This window comes from Leptinotarsa decemlineata, unplaced genomic scaffold (assembly GCF_025532065.1).
Source record: "Leptinotarsa decemlineata unplaced genomic scaffold, Ldec_3_MD MMD2_tig00026314_RagTag_RagTag, whole genome shotgun sequence".
NCBI classification, from domain to species: domain Eukaryota; kingdom Metazoa; phylum Arthropoda; class Insecta; order Coleoptera; family Chrysomelidae; genus Leptinotarsa; species Leptinotarsa decemlineata.
Genome location: NW_027412684.1, coordinates 15,434,902 through 15,452,236, shown reverse-complemented (window position 1 = coordinate 15,452,236; position 17,335 = coordinate 15,434,902). Strand labels below are relative to the sequence as shown.

The 17,335-nt window shown below is 35.1% G+C and overlaps 1 protein-coding gene across 1 annotated transcript in view; it reads right to left on the bottom strand.

The window, feature by feature from the left end:
• Positions 1-17,335, bottom strand: part of nAChRa5 (nicotinic acetylcholine receptor alpha 5 subunit) — a 108,243-nt gene that overhangs the window by 39,518 nt on the left and 51,390 nt on the right. Inside the window, exons 3-4 of the mRNA XM_074181593.1 lie at positions 12,927-13,081; positions 4,721-4,904 (exon numbers count right to left, since the gene is read on the bottom strand). Of these exons, the coding sequence (XP_074037694.1) occupies positions 4,721-4,904; positions 12,927-13,081 (339 nt within the window). The remainder of the gene's footprint in view (positions 1-4,720; positions 4,905-12,926; positions 13,082-17,335) is intronic.

The following is a 17,335-nucleotide window of genomic DNA, read 5'->3' as shown; positions in this document are numbered from 1 at the left end:
AATATTGATCATGATTGAAACACTTCGAAAGCCTGAAACTTGGTACGAATTTCCAGAATCGTGCGAAAGCCCTTATGAGGACATTCTTTCACAAGATTCCAGCGGAAAATCTCATTTAACGACAGGAGTTGCCCATCAAAACCAACGTGATTGTGTCTTGTTACGAGTTTCGAAAGCTTTTCTGGCTTCCCACAAATTATATAGAAACGTAAACTTGATTTTAACTTCCGGGCATAATGATCAATCAACGTTCTTTTGATGAGTTTCATTACGAAAGCTTATATTTACAGAGTAATTGATTTTGTTTGTGCTATCATTCTTTTTCTATTTGGAGAATATGTTCATTACCTGTGGGAGAAGTTTTATATAAATTTTTTTCATTTTCACGTGGAATTTATCAAAGAATTTTGGGTATCAGAAGAAGACGAAGTGTGCTCATTCGCCTTTTTTGTTTTGTTCATTTCTGAGTTTCATTTGCTGTTTGGAAGTCAGTTTTATTTCATTAATTTCAATGTCCAAATCACTGAAGATTCTGCTTTCAGCACACGTATTTTTGCTGAATTGGCTACTCTGTGTCTTTGTCATTAGTGTCAGTTGTTGAATTTTCAGTTTCATTTGCTGATTTAATTTTATTATTTCCCCATTCAGTATTCTCAACCAACTCAGAAAAATATATGTACTTCAAATGATATCAATCAGAAAGTTGAAATAATCTGTTATACCCAATGGTAGACAGTTGAAACTCTTGCAACATGACTTTTTTGCCATTTTGAAAACTATCTGACTTGTCCATTTATTTTGAGAAAGCACTGCGGCCTCTTAGATATTTTGCGTTTTTCCTGCCATCTGGTTTTTTGTACTAGTTTGTACAAGCCCTCTGTTGGATATTCATATTTTCTTCAACATAATTAGGGTTGTCGCATGAAACAAGACAATCTATCTTTGTCTCAGCTAAGGTCTTCTTTATGCAAACCTATTTTGTTGCGCGAATGAAAGTTTACAAGAATTCCCATTTCTCTTTGAAAGATGTCAAATGTCATTAGAAGCTAGTTTCACCAAAAAACAGAGGTTAGTTCCTCCTTTGAAATATCGAAATTTTAAAAATTTTGTTGATCATCAATACAGATTGCTGAAAATTTAAGTCGCTAAAAAGTTTACTTTTCAATAAATAAATTCCCCAAATCACACTAGAAAACATTGGGTTCTGAAACATTTATATATGATGAATCATGCACCATGCGTTTAGTGAATTGTTGTCATTGTTGATTTTATTTTTGAATATGGGATTTTCTGCCACAATATGGTTGTATGATGAGCAAAAACTGAACTGCTCGGAAATACGGTTATTGTATCAATCCCTGGGAGTACCATAGTTGAAGAGCAAGTTTCCACTGTTTGCTTTTTGGTATAATCAAACAATTCTCATGTAAAGTATACAGGGTGTAACGAAATGAGTGTAAAACATTTGAGGAGGTGATTTCTCATCAAAAAAAGATAGGATCTTTCATATAAAGAAATTTCATTGGAGCATCCCATGTTAAGATACTGCCTCTCAAAGGGGCTACATGCAATTTGTAAAACAATTTTTTTCACAAGCATTAAAAAAGTTACAATATTCAAATTAACCTGACGTTTTGTACTACATAAAAAAAACTTAGCCAGATATTTATTTGGTTTACCCCATGGTTGTAAGGGGTGGAAAACGCAACCTCTAAAATTTATTTCCAATGTAACTTTTTGCCTTATTATTCATTTACCATTTAAAAATTCATTTCCGATAGCCTGTTTCATTCTTAACGAAAAATGTCTCTTGGGTTTTTCGCAGCAAAAAATTATTTTAGGAACCACTACAGAGATACATCGTCATAAATGCGAAAATACGGAACTAATCTATCTAGGAGATCGCTATTAGCAATAGTGACAATTAAATTGGTATGATGCTGTCAGTTTGCGAATTTTCGAAATTGAATAAATACTAATTGTGTGTTGTTCTATTCTTAATTTGTTACTTTAATAATTCACTTGTTATTAAAATGGCATATACAAATGAGAAAATGGCTGATATGCATTACGTTTACGGTCTGTCTCAGGGGAATGGGTTAGAAGCTTCTAGAAGATATGCTGAAATGTATCCTCAACGGCAGCATCCTTCACATAGAATATTTGCTCGACTTCATCAACGATTACGAGAATATGGTTCATTCGACAAAAGAACGCAGGATTGTGGTCGCCATCGAGAAGTACGAACTCCACAGCTTGAGGAACAGTACTCAATTTGATTGAAGAACAACCTACTACCAGTAGGTACTAGAAAGATTGCTTTCCAGCTAAATCTTGATCATATGACGGTATTTCGAATTTTAAAGGAACAACTCTCATACCCTTACCATCTGCAACGAGTACAGGCACTGTTACAGCGATACTTTCCGTCTTGAATTTTGCAGTTGGATGCTGGAAATGATTAGAAGAAATTGTGACTTTCTAAAGACGATAGAATTCACAGACCAATGTCGTTTTTCTCGGGACAAGATTATTAATTTTCATAGTTACCACATATGGGCTGATGAAAACCCTCACGCTATTGTCGATACTAACCATCAAGAACAGTTTTCTCTTAACGTGTGGCTCGGAGTTATTGGAAATGATTTCATTGGGCCTCATTTTCCACCTCCTCGATTAAATGGTGAGGCATACGTTCTATTTTTAGGAGAAGTGCATCCAGTATTGCTGGAGGAAGTTCCTTTTGGCGTCAGAAGGGATATTTTTTATGCATGATGGGGCACCCGCCCATTTTAGTCAAGTAGCACGTCAGCATTTAACTGAAACATACGCAAATCAGTGGATAGGGCAAGGAGGACTACAGAACTGGTCCGCTCGATCCCCGGATCTCAATCTTCTCGATTTCTCTATTTGGGGTAATTTACAGCATTTGGTTTATCGTACTCCTGTTCGCGATGTAGAGGACTTGAGAAACCGCATCATCGATGCGTGCAGGGTAATCAGAGAGACTCCAGGAATATTTGAGCGAATACGTGGCTCAATGCGCCGACGTCTAGACGCATGCGTAATGTCTGAAAGTAGACATATTGAACATTTACTATGATTTCTACATGTTGTGTGTTTTGTTAATAATAAATCAGTTTTGTTCATTACCCTTCAATCGTTCAATTCAGGTACCATCTACAAAATAACAATAAATTCATTTGTTCGTAAAATAATTTTTTGCTGCGAACTGGTTTATTTTGCGCAGAAAACCCAAGAGACATTTTTTGTTTAGAATGAAACAGGCTATCGGAAATAAATTTTTAAATGGTAAACAAATAATAAGACAAAAAGTTACATTGGAAATAAAATTTAGGGGTTGCGTTTTCCACCCCTTACAACCATTGGGTAAACCAAATAAATTACTGGCTAAGTGTCTTTTTGGTAGTACAAAACGTCAAGTTCATTTCAATATAGTAACTTTTTCAGTGCTTGTGAAAAAAATGGTTATACACATTTTATGTACCCCCTTTAAGGGGCTGTTTCTTAACAAGGGATGCTCTAATGCCGTTTCTTTATATGAAAGATCCTATCTTTTTTTAGATGAGAAATCACCTTCTTAAATGTTTTACACTTATTCAGTTACACCTTGTATACGAAGTATATAGTGTAAGAAGTCGCTCGGGTCTAGATCTGGTGAGCGAAGCGGATGGTCAAGCAGTTCAAACCGTAATTCCTGGATTGTCGCCATGACAATTTTAAGGTGTTAGACGGTGAATTGTCTTGGTGAAAAATAATTTTCTTTTTCTGCAAATGAGGCCGTTTTCCCGCAAATTCTGCCTCAAGCTTGTCAAGTAATGATGTTTAGTATGTTCCTGTGATGTTTTTCCTTTTTGAAGATACTCGATTAAAATAACTCCATAATCATCACAAAAACCAGTTGCCATCACTTTCTCAACCGAAAAAGTAGTTTTCGCTTTTTTGAAGCCGTGCTGTGCACTGTTCGGACTGTATTTTTGTTTCGGGTGTATAATTCGTGTATCCAAGTTCCATCTACAGTAATTAATCGGCGCCAAAACTCGGATTTATTGCGCCTCAACTGCGCCAACAGAGCGTTGGAAATGTTCATTCGAACACGTTTTTGGTCTAACGTGAGCAAACGCGGCATCCAACGCGTGAATAGCTTTCTCATGCCTGAATGTTGATTTAATATGTGACAAACAGGTTCTTTAAACATGTTCATAACCTCCGCTATCTCTCCCGCTTTAAATCGGCGGTCGTTTAGAATCATTTGGTGAACGTTGGCGATGTTTTCGTCTATAGTTGCAATTTTTGGACGTCCCGAACGTTCATCGTCTCCCAAGCTCTTACGGTCACTTTTAAATTCAGCTGTCCAAAATTTCCCTGTGGTAAATGATGGTGCAGAGACCCAATACACAAAATCCATCCCATCTTTCATTTGCGTAGGCGTATTGTCTTTCAAAAACAAATATTTAATAACAGCTTGATACTCGATTTTGTCCATTTTCATAAAAACATCACATCAACTCACTCAAACAACTGTTTCATAACAACTGCGCGTCCAAAATGGCTGACACTTTGGAGAGTAACTATCAACAGATGAGCAGTGCAGCTATCTTCGTGTTGAGGTCGGTATTTGAATAGACTGAGGACTTGTAGACGATTCTACTGGTAATTGATTCGAAATATTCAGAATATTTTTCGTTAAATAACTCACCTGGTATCCATCATAGGTCCAGGACGCCCATTTCATGTGACAGCTTTGAAGATCGAATGGAAAGTATTCCACGTTGATGTCGCACGAGGACCGGTAAATACCATGGCTGAGCCACACCACCTCTCCCGTACTGGATACGATGACGTTGGTGTTGATGACAGAAGACTGGAATTGGGGATCAGCGCTAAGGAAAAAAAGAAGCATTTTACTTCCTTGGAATTGGGAACTCTTGATATATTCTTTTGTCTTTGGGGCTTGATGTAGTACTGAAAAAATGTGAATGCTTCCCGGAGAGATGTTTGATGGATATCAGAAAATTGATGAGGATATGTCTTCAATAAAAAAAGATTATTGTGAAGCAGGTTGCCAGGACGAGAAAGTGACGAAACTGCCTTTGATTTTTGTTAAAAAATTAAAGAAATCACTTTTTGTATGTTTTTACTCAAACAGTTTTGCTACTCGAAGTTCATGTTTACACCTAACCTAGAATCTTGAAATATGCAGGTAGGTTCTTTGTACAGCGTAAATAAGCATCAAGAAAGGGAATCAGGAATTTTCACCCCCAAGGGGGAAAATAAAGGTTCAACGATTGTATTGAATTTCCTCAGTTTTGAAGTTGAAAACCTGAAGTTATGGGTTGATAAAAAAATATTGTAACTATTTGTTTAAAATGGTCTGTTACGAATGTGACAAACCAAATTCTACTCGAGCGAAGCGGCGGGCAACAACTACTAAAATATATTTTTCAATTAAACGTCGTACATTCATTATCGAATTGATGTGTGGTGTATTATTGAAATAATCCGGTAATATACAATATACAATACACAATATACGATATACAGGGTGATTCAAAAGTACTTTGACAAACTTCAGGAGGTGATTCCTCACAATATTCTAATATGAATTGTCCAAATAAATAAATGTCCGGAAACGCTTCGTTTCCAAGATACAGGATGTTGAAATTTTATTTTCGTTTTTTTCAAATAACTTTTGAAATACTGAACTTAATTAAACGAAACTTGGCTATAGGAGGTTTTTGAGGTGTCGAATTCGAACCTGATGTTCTTATTGCTCTTACTCGTAGGGGGCGCCACGTACACGTCTTTTTCTTTTTTAAAGATTCATAACTTTTTTGGGCGTACTTCTAGCACATTTTTCAGTAAAAAAATCGATTCCTTTATCATATCTACGTAAATAAGCTACCCTTGTTACTAGCCGCTGTAAGCAACCGTTTTCTAAATATTTGGACTTGAAAACTTCAAGTCGATTCAAATGTCCCCAAAAATAAAAATCTATCGGGTTTAGATCTGGGGACCTTGGTGCCCACGTCTGGTTAGGTTCTTCTACACCCCTACCGATCCATCGATTTGGATAGACTGTGTTAAGGAATTCCCTGGCTACAAAGCTAAAATGGGCCGGAGCCCCATCATGCATAAACCACATGCGGATACGAATTTCTAATGGTACATTCTGAAGTAGTCCCAGCAATTCATTTTCTAAAAAGTGCCTGTAAGTTGCGCCATTCAGTCGGAGCGGAAGAAAGAAAGAACCTATCGAGTAATTATCAATTATTGCCGCCCATACATTTACAGAAAATTGATATTGATAATGCCTTTCACTAACTGCGTGCGGATTTTCGAGAGCCCAAACATGGTTGTTATGAAAGTTTGTGATAACATTTCGGGAGAAGTTTGCCTCGTCCGTGAAGAGTACATATCTTAAATATTGAAGATTTCCAGCCAATTTTCTCAAAAACCATTGACACATAGTAATGCGTTGGGGAAAGTCTCGTGGCAAAAGAGCGTGTACCCTTTGAATATGGTATGGATAAAACTGTTGATCGTGGATAATTCTCCACACTGTGGACTGAGTAGAATTGACAGCTTCAGCAATTACTCTTGTGCTTGTTTCTGGATTCTCCTCGAGAATTGGGCATTTCTTCACACAAATACGTATGAAGTTTTTTAAGCGTTCCAAATTGTGCGAAATCCATCAGAAATAGACATTTTTCAGAAAATCGAATATTTTGCAGTCTGTGATATGTCAAATGTAGTTTTTGTCTCATGATATTTTATATCTCACGCTGATCTTCGATAACGTTTCTCATGACATCGACATTTTTGGAACAACAGCCAAGTTTTATCGCTATTCACTAGATTAAAGACAGACGAACGCACAATAACGACGAAATTTCACAAACGAATCATAAACAGTCTCTTCCTGTGATGCTTCTTAATCAAAAGTTGATCCTAAATATTATTGTCGTGTTACTTTCTTAAAATAGTTAAACACTTCCCAACGAAGATTTTCATGTTCTCACTCATTAGCATTTTGCAAACACTCACAATCCAATAAATATGCTGTCGTTTTCTAATTTGCTGCAGATTCCAAGACAACTTAAGGTACATTTCATGAATAGGGTGATGCCACATTTTTGTAGCGCCATCTAATGAGCCTTCATACAAATATAAGACGTATTCATCGTTTTGATATTTTACAAAATAACCTTGCCTAATAACTATAAGTACATCTTTGCTCTCTAGCTCACTTATTTTCAAACTTCGTCTGTATGCAGAACCTCGTTCACACCATTAACTATTTGTGTTAGTGGGGGGGGGGGATTCTTGTCATTCCAAAAAAAATTTTATATTGCAAAAAAGAGTCATACGTTTAATATCTAATGCCAACTTTAAAGATCATTGTCGCCCACTTTTTATTCATCTCAAAATAATGCCGCTTCCTACAGCTTTTGTATATGAAACATTGATTGAAATTCATAAAAATAAATCAAAATACACATTACAATCGCAACAACATGAATATCTTACAAGACCAGGAAATCTGATAAGAACTGAGAGATTCAGACTGAGCACCTCACAAAATAATTCATTGAATTTGAAATTCTATAATAAGATACCATGTCACATAAAACAACTCAGTTTCTACTGTTTCAAGCAAAAACTCAAATCATTTTTTTTGAATCACTGTTTTTATTCTACAGATGAATACATGTTATACAACATAGATAATTCATGTGACTTTGAGTGAGTAACAATTGTTCTCATTTTTAACATTAGTTGATTGATTGTTTTCATTATTATGTACACTGTTCTGTTATACAAGCATTGTGATGGTTTTATTTGTATATAAGACGTCATATTTAGAAATTTTTGTGTTTTGACTTGCTACAAATATTTGTTCAAATGTATCACGTAGCCAATAAACTATTCTATTCTATTCTATTCTATTTCCTTCCCTTTCAGTTCTTGAATTATGTATAGCCGAAATAATATAACTCCGAAACATCCGGTGTCCATTGAAGCACGAATACATTATATTGACAAATGGGGAAAACAAACAGATAGTCGAATATGTGCTCACGTATTAGCATTTGTTGATATCACAAAACAGATATCAATCACGATTCCATTTTCCTCTTCGTTTCTGTTCATGGATGATGTAATTTTACAATTTGTTGTAGTAATAATCCGATATATTGTGAATTGGGGTTTAAGGAACAAACAAATTGGAATGTGTTCTCTCTGCCGGAATGAATATCTTCCACCTCAACAAAATGCCAATGGAGATTTTGATATTTCCATGGGAACATCGCCGAAATTTCCATATTGGGTGACTTCAATGTCCACTAACAACCCTGGGGAGCTTGGTTTATCTTTAATTTTCAATCTCTCCCTACGTCTTCATAGGGAGAGATATCATCGCCTTCATTTTCGGGCTTGTTCTTTTTGGAACAGTTCAGTAGTTGAGCCTAACAACACTGATGCTACCTGGTGGGACAAATAAGCGCTGTCTGGTCTTGGATCACAAATTCATCTGATCGATTTACTCACCATGCCACCCCAATAATTAAACTAGAAAAAGTAGCGTACGTACACCAGATAGCGAAATTGAGTGTGAAATCATTATGTCCGGTTTAGCCACATTTGTTGGTCACTAACAGCCCTATCCTGATTTTCCTTCAGATCTTCCTTAAGATATAAAACTTTATCGAGAAAAAACTTCGACTTTCTGTTTCTCCTTCTTTATAGAGAAGAAAAGAAAACAGTAAAGATGTGTAGATCAGATGCAGAAATTTCTTTCAAATACAAACTGGAACAAAAAGCCCCTTCGAAACAAATGATTTCGGATGTACATTGAACTACGAGAATCAACTTATATATCAACACTGAATTACATGAAAAATACTCTTCCAGTTAGCTGTTTCTCCAAACATCTGTGAAGGAGTTGAAAAATATAGTATTCTATTGATATAGAAGATTTACATTGGTGACATACTAATGTAAAAAAATACAAATGCATTCGTAGTATTTTCTAATAGTACGTTGATATGTGAAAGGAAAAGGGTTGGGAACAATAGGCAAAAACGGAACACCAACATTGATGGTGAATGTATTAAAGAAAGTTGTGGGGCCAGGAACAAAACCCATAGCAAGCCATAATATAGAAGTTCAACTAGAAAAGCCTCATGTTCTGGACTTGACTCTCGATTGTATTGTTCTGAATGCGGGTGACATGTAATAATAATAATAATTCATTTGGAAAATTAATTTTAATCCTAGGGCTGACATCAAAGGCAAAGTTCAAATCAATAATTCAAGATTAATTATTTTTCTTTACTAGACACAAGCCTAACATCAGGCGGATGACTCTTTTCGGGATGGAATCCAGCAACTTCAGGGTATGTTTGGGGGCAGAGCTCCATACATGAGAACAATACTCCAAAGAAGGTTTGATCTGAGCTTTATATAAAGCATCAAAAGTTGCTGAGGTGTGTACAGTCTTCTGTTTCGGAACAGTGTTCCAAGCTTTTGCAATTCCAGCGACATGATTGTGCCAAGACATATTAGTATCCATTTTAACCCCCAATAGCAGGGGAGCCCACGATGCAAAATGGGGATTTACTAGAGCGTCATTGAGACATATTAGGTTGCAAAGCTTAGATGATAAGAAGAAAAAAAATGTTATATAATATATACCTTTTCATCGGTGGGGGAAGCGGCTATAGATTTTTTAATATGTAAAAAAATACTGTTGCATGGACATACTCGAGCGCGTCAGTTATTGATAGCATCAATGTCCTACCTATTTTTAATATTGTTGGTATGTTAATGTGATGGTTTGCATGATGTGGGTGGTTGTACGTAAGGGTTAAAAGTGAAAAGAAAACAAATTCAATCAAGCGCGTCAGATTTTCTAAGGAGGTGTTAAGTGCAACAAAAAAAAGCTCTCATTCAATAACCTGACGATTTCGATCTAACACAAACTCGCGGCCATTATTATAATGTGCAAAAAAATTTGCCATTTTGAAATACTCAAGCGCGTCAGATTAAGATATATATGATTCATCTTTATGTTTTAGACATGCTGTCTCATAATCTGACGATTATCTAGAGGGATTCGCTCAATCTGAAAAAAACAATATTTTCAATTTTTTTTTATTTCATTGAACTTGATCAATTGAAAAGCTCAGGAAATAGCATGCAAATAAATAAGTGCATGTTTTTTTAAGTAGAAAACTTATATTCATGAGAATTTTTTTTTAAATGCTCAAAAAAATTTAATTTTTCATAGTCAATTGCTTAATTAATGAAGAAAAAAGAAATGAAACTTTCTATGTTTTTTACCACTTTTAATTGTAACTAACATTACTGCAGTTTCGTCCTATAAATATATTTTTCTACACCCGTACTCTAACAATACACTTATATGACCATAATCCGTTTCATAATGATATCCATTATGATACAGATTTTTCATAACGATACAGATTATCAACCAATAGAAACTCATAATTTTTCAATCAAGAATCCTGTTCCTTTGTTTGTCCTAGATTCTAACCTAAGTAACTAATTGCTTCATTTGTCAAAATCAGTTTTCATATTACCTACCTATATTATCAAAATGTCTGAAAACAGCGATATAGAAGGAACCATCGACTCCAATATTTTTAAAAGATCAGATTAATTACAGTTGTTATATTAAATATAAATATAATTAGAATCTTTATAGTTTTCATATATCCATCATATATCATCATATATCATTAAGTTTGTGTTTTTTTTTAAATATGAGTTAATTACTGTAAATGTGTTCAATACAAATATAATATTTATAGTTTTTCATTATTTATCGGGTTTAGAAAAAATAGCGTATGCAACTCTCATGTAATGGTTATTAATACACTCGCATATACCATACAAAACTCGCCTTCGGCTCGTTTCGTATCCCGGTTAATGCACGTGTCTTAATAACCATCATTACATGATCGTTGCATAATGTACTATTTCAAACTTATATATTGTATAAGTTTGAAAATGTCCTTATAGGACGAAATTGCAGTAACGTTAGTTAAAAATAAAAGTGGTAAAAACATAGAAAGTTTAATTTCTCTTTTCTTCATTATGATTTCCTACCATGTAGTAACGGCTACATGGTAGGTATCATCTTCATCTTCATACGTCATGGCAACAGAATTCAGAGTGGGGACGGAGTGAGAGAGTAATAGATAGAGAAAAAGTGAATAGAGAATAGAAGAATAGAAACTCGGAGAGGGAAATATAGGTATCACACAGCTACACCCATTAAACTTTATCGACGAATTTTTGTTATTTCGGCTTGCGGAAATCGTAAGATTATATATTTTTCGTTATCCTTGAATTATTTCCTTCAAAATAAAAAAAATAGCTACGCTCGGGAATGTCGAAATGACGTTATTTTTTTACAACTCACTCTCAAATTGTCAGATTACTGGAATATACACTTTTTAGCATGTAATTAACTCACCCTACCTTAATCTGACGCGCTCGAGAATTTCTGATAATCAATTTTTTTTTACTAATCTGATTCTTTATCCCTCACAGGCGGCCTTATATATGGGGCTCATATTTGGTGGAGGTACTTAACCGGGTACAAGGTACCCCCCTGTATATCAATCTACCACGCTTTAGTAAATCCCGAAATCCCCGCTTGGGCTCCCTTATTACAACAAACTTATCAAAACAGAAAGCAAAATTGTTCCACCTGACATTATTATATTCGTTTCGGAGACATTTATCTTGTTGGAGAAAACCAATGCCTGGGTTTTTCAAAGTCACTTCTAGATCCTCATTAAGATATGCAACCTCCTGCTGCCGGTGAAATTGTGCATCTGCAGTTGATGTCCTGGAATCCAAATGAAATGACCAGACAAGTATGCTGTCGTCAGCAAAGCAATATATTGGATTCTTGTTTTTTTTTCCAATAAGTCGTTGGTGGAGTTAATCGAATAGTGATTGTATGAACATCTGGTTGAAATGAAATATTTTCATTTAAGTGAATCGGAATCTTTGTTATGGTTCTTCTGTGAAATAAGCAGGCTACACATTGCCATCCAACCAACCCGTTACAACCTATTTGTTGGGAATACTTTTTCGTCTTAGAACTCTATGAATTAGACGTAAAAATAATTCTGAATCTTTTGTATTTTGCACACTAAATCAGCAAAGTTCAGGATAGACAAAACTAAACTATCACTTAACATTATTCTTAATACCTTTGTTAGAAAGTTTTTATTTCCATAAATAACCATAAAAGTGCCATGAGTTATGTGAATAACTTTTTTTATGTGGGTTTCTAACCTCAAATTACTTTTGAGGATGAGCCCCAGACTTTTCGCTTGATCTACAATCGACAGGTCATTGTCACGTATTTTTATTTTTACTTAGTCTGCAATTATCTACCTGATATTTTTTGGCACAAAGATCAAAACATTTGACTTTCTTGTGGTATCAACTTGACAATGAACAGTTGCAATTTCAACAAAATTATTGATGTTTTTATTAAGTTGTACACAAGCCGGTATAGCTGTTCAATTCCTAGTATTTTAAAGAAACTTTTAACATTAGGATTTTCTGGAACCATTCATGAAACATTTCACATATCAGGAGTTGTAAATTAATAGTAAAACATTCAGCCGCCTGTAATTCAGCATAGAAAGTCTAATCGCTCTGAACTATAAAGCAAACTTTTTGGGGGCGGCTGATTGCCTGTACACTCTGAAAAATGCGTATGTGATTTTGGCAGTTGCGACTTGGTCGACACCCTCTCATTACCCCTACACCGTCTAGGAAAAAACCTTTCCATGCGGGCTGGTCTACGACCTCAGCTCAGTTAATTAAATTGCGACATTTAATCAAACACTCACTTGTTATATAGAATTAAATCCGGTCTCCATACTCTGTTGTACGGTATCCTGATGACTTTGATACCTGCGAAATCAGATGCGTTCCATCTCAGATGATGATCGATCCAGATTTGCGTGATCCAGCAATTCGTCGTTAGGATCTGATTCTTCTCGTCCTGAAACGCGAATGAGTTGGTAATTGTTATCGTTAACTCACTACAGGGGGAATTAGGAAAGTTAGCGAGAATCGAGCTTGGCTAAGACGACTAATTAATGTAATGTGGTTAGAAAGTAATATAGGGAGAAATTCATTCTTGATTTCATTTAAAGCAATAAAATGGTGTAAAACGGAGTTTCATAACAACAAAACGCTCAATTTCGAACTATATTTTAGAACTTAGCAATACCAATCGAGCAATAAGAACTAGATGAAAGTTATATCATACCGGTTGCTCTCATGTAATTGCTAAATTAATGAAGTATTCGTTGAAACATGGAAATTCATTGATAACATTTTGAGTTTTCCTGGTATTATTTTTGATTAATTACACAACACAACAAAGTTTTTGTTTCGGGGTTGAAATTAGATGATTTTAATGTATTTCCACGTGTTAAAACCGAAAGTGACCATAAAAATTATATATTAGCTCTTGTTTTCAAGATATAGTATCATTATATTATACATATGTATATTGAGTTTTCAACAAATGAAATATTTCATCACCAACAGTTGGTACACATGTTTGTTTACATAACACCCCACTGTTCTTAAGTAGTAAACATAACCTATGTGAGTTTGTCAATTGTACGCACGTGGTTGCTATTGAAATTATCGTGTGAAGTTGATTTTTAAATTAATTTAAGTGCTGATCTGAAATGCCTCGAAAGTGTGTGAATTCTGTCGATAGCTTTTGCTATATATGTGGTGAAATAACATTTAAGGCTCAGAAACGTAAAATGACACCTATCGTTAAGACAGCCTATGAATATTATTTTGGTGTGAAAGTTGGGGACCAAGATAAATCATGGGCTCCTCATATATGTTGTAATTCTTGTTCCGTCATATTGCGAGAGTGGCTGAAAAATAAAAACCGGGCAATGGCTTTTGCAGTACCTATGGTTTGGCGTGAGCCTACCAATCATACAGACGACTGTTATTTCTGCTTAACTCCTCCCATTAAGCAAGGTTTATCTATGAAGAAAAGAGGAACGGTTAAATACCCTAATCTCCCATCTGCTCTTCGGCCTGTACCACACTCAGACAATTTGCCAGTCCCTTCTCCACCCCAAAACTATGAAATTTTAGAGGAAGGTGATGAAGACTGTTTAGAAGGAGCAACCCATCCTTCTACATCCTATGACCCTGATTTTGAGGTAAGCGATAGGTCTAGTGATCCGCACAGAATTAGTCAAGCAGAGTTGAGTGACCTTATAAGAGATCTTCGCAACAAATAATTATTTGTTGTTGAATATAACCGGGTGTAGTGCCCTTTAGATAATTGTACTTATTCTTTTAAATATTTATTTACGTATATACACCCTGTACATTAATCATTTTCATTTATAACTAGGTCAACTACGTTTTGCTAATATTGCAAATATATTTATGTAGGATATGCAAACTGTATCGATAATGAACGATTTGTCAATTGTAAATCAGAATGAGAAGAAAGACAAGTGAAGTTCTTGTCGAATAACTTATTCGTTGAATTGAATTATGAAAAATGCTTCTTTTCTGAACCTGTTTTGTGTGGCAACTTATATTTGAGATATATTGGAAAACCTCAAAACAGTGTTTGAATATTTTTACGAGGTATTTTGTACAATAATCAACTCCACTACCACAAAAATCATGTTATTTTCTTAATACCTTCAAGCATCAACTGTAAACATCAACAATCAACTGAATTCAGTCGATAAATCAACCCGTATTTGTAGTTGTAGGTTGTAGGTCGTTCAATTAGATTAGTTGAAGTAGAAAAAGCAGTACCTCCTTATGAATATGTACATTATTGCCTTAATTGTCTTCATCATAGACCTAAAAGTAAAAAAAATTGGAACTTGTTTCGAAACAAGTTGTTCCCTTTAAGAATCTGCAAGTACTATATTTCAAATTTCAGCAATGTATTCGTTAAAACTAATTAATACAGTTTATTGTATGATTTTCACCATAAAAAGTGTTTACATAACCCGAGACACGTATTTCGCTATACAATAGATTCCTTAAGACAGTTTATTGTATGATTTTCACTATAAACGCTTGAGAAAGCTATTGTAAAGCGAAACACGTGTCGCGGTTTTTGTTAAAACCCTTTATAGTGAAAATCATACAATAAACAGTATTAATTAGTTTCAATGTGGATTTTCATCAATTAATGCATTTGTTGTTCAGCCTAGCACATCTGATGAGATCTTTGGCGGGTCGAAACAATGCTGCCTGGTTTGAATCACGAATCCTTTTTTTGAACTCTAGTTTCATCATAGTGAGAGCTGAGGTGAAAAACAGAAAATGAATGCCGTCCTGCTGTTGATGTCGATGCTTGGCCTTGCAATGGAACGCCTTGGAAGCCTCATTTATTTTCGAAATTCGAGGATTGAGTCTTCTGTTGATCCCATAGATCACATGACGTTTTCGTAAAGGAAAATGTCGTCGCTTTCTCTTACTCAGGTTTGTTTTTTAAGGACAATTGAGTTTAATAATGCATTCGTCCCCTATTTACCTTAAATTACAGCATCAACCCAGTCCCAATCGAGACACTGACCACGACCTGGAAGTCATGCCAAACCATTGGAAGGATCCCGAAGAAGAAACTCCAGTAGCTCTCAGCTAGGAACCTGGGAGCACTTGGGGATATTTCAGAATAATTCCTTGACATCGTGACTCAGTTTTAAAAATATTTCAAAGTCAAATCCATCATTTGTCAACATGCGTTAGGTGGCTGGTAGAAGTTGAAAGTTATTTTTCTCTATTTTTGGAATACTCACAAAAATTCGGGATTGTACCTCAATGTTCAAATAGATTTGAATTGTTTCCCTTCATTGAATATAGTTTGCAATAAGGAAATTGGTAATATTGGTGTAAATAAGTGTAAAACATTTAAGGAGGTGATTCCTCATCGAAAAAAAGATAGGATCTTTCATATAAAGAAATTTCATTGGAGCATCCCTTGTTGAGATACAGCTCCTTAAAGGGGGTACATAAAATTTGTATAACAATTTTTTTCACAAGCACTAAAAAAGTTACAATATTGAAATTACCCTAACGTTTTGTACCACCAAAAAGACACTCAGCCAGAAATTTGTTTGGTTTACCCCATGGTTGTAAGGGGTGGAAAACGCAACCCCTAAAATTCATTTCCAATGTAACTTTTTGTCTTATTATTTGTTTACCATTTGAAAATTTATTTACGAGAGTCTGTTTTATTCTGAACAAAAAATGTATCTTGGGTTTTTTGCCCAAAATAAACCAGTTCGCAGCAAAAAATTATTTTAGGAACCACTACAGAGATAAATCGTCATAAATGCGAAAATACGAAACTAATCTGTCTAGTAGGTTGCTATTAGCGATAGTGACAATTAAATTGGTATGATGCTGTCAGTTTGTGAGTTTTCGAAATTGAATTAATACTAATTGTGTGTTGTTGTTCTGTTCTTGATATGTTACTTTAATAATTCACTTGTTATTAAAATGGCATACACAAATGAGAAAATGGCTGATATGCATTACGTTTACAGTCTGTCGCAGGAGAATGGGTTAGAAGCTTCTAGAAGATATGCTGAAATGTATCCTCAACGGTAGTATCCTTCACATAGAATATTTGCTCGACTTCATCAACCATTACGAGAATATGGTTCATTCGACAAAAGAACGCAGGATTGTGGTCGCCATCGAGAAGTACGAACACTTCAGCTTGAGGAAGCAGTACTTAATTTGATTGAAGAACAACTTACTACCAGTACTAGAAAGATTCCTTTTCAGCTAAATGTTGATTATATGACGGTATTTCGAATTTTAAAGGAACAACTCTTATACCCTTACCATCTGAAACGAGTACAGGCACTGTTACCGCGCTATTAGAAGAAATTGTGACTTTCTGAAGACGATAGAATTCATAGACGAATGTAGTTTTTCTCGGGACAAGATTATTAATTTTCATAATTACACCATATGGGCTGATGAAAACCCTCACGCTATTGTTGAAACTAATCATCAAGAACAGTTTTCTCTTAACGTGTGGCTCGGAGTTATTGGGGATGATTTAATTGGGCCTCACTTTCTACCTCCTCCATTGAATGGTGAGGCATAAGTTCAATTTTTAAGAGAAGTGCATACAGTACTGCTGAAGGAAGTTCCTTTGGGCGTCAGAAGGGATATGTTTTTTATGCATAATGGGGCTCCCGCCCATTTAGTCAAGTAGCACGTCAGCATT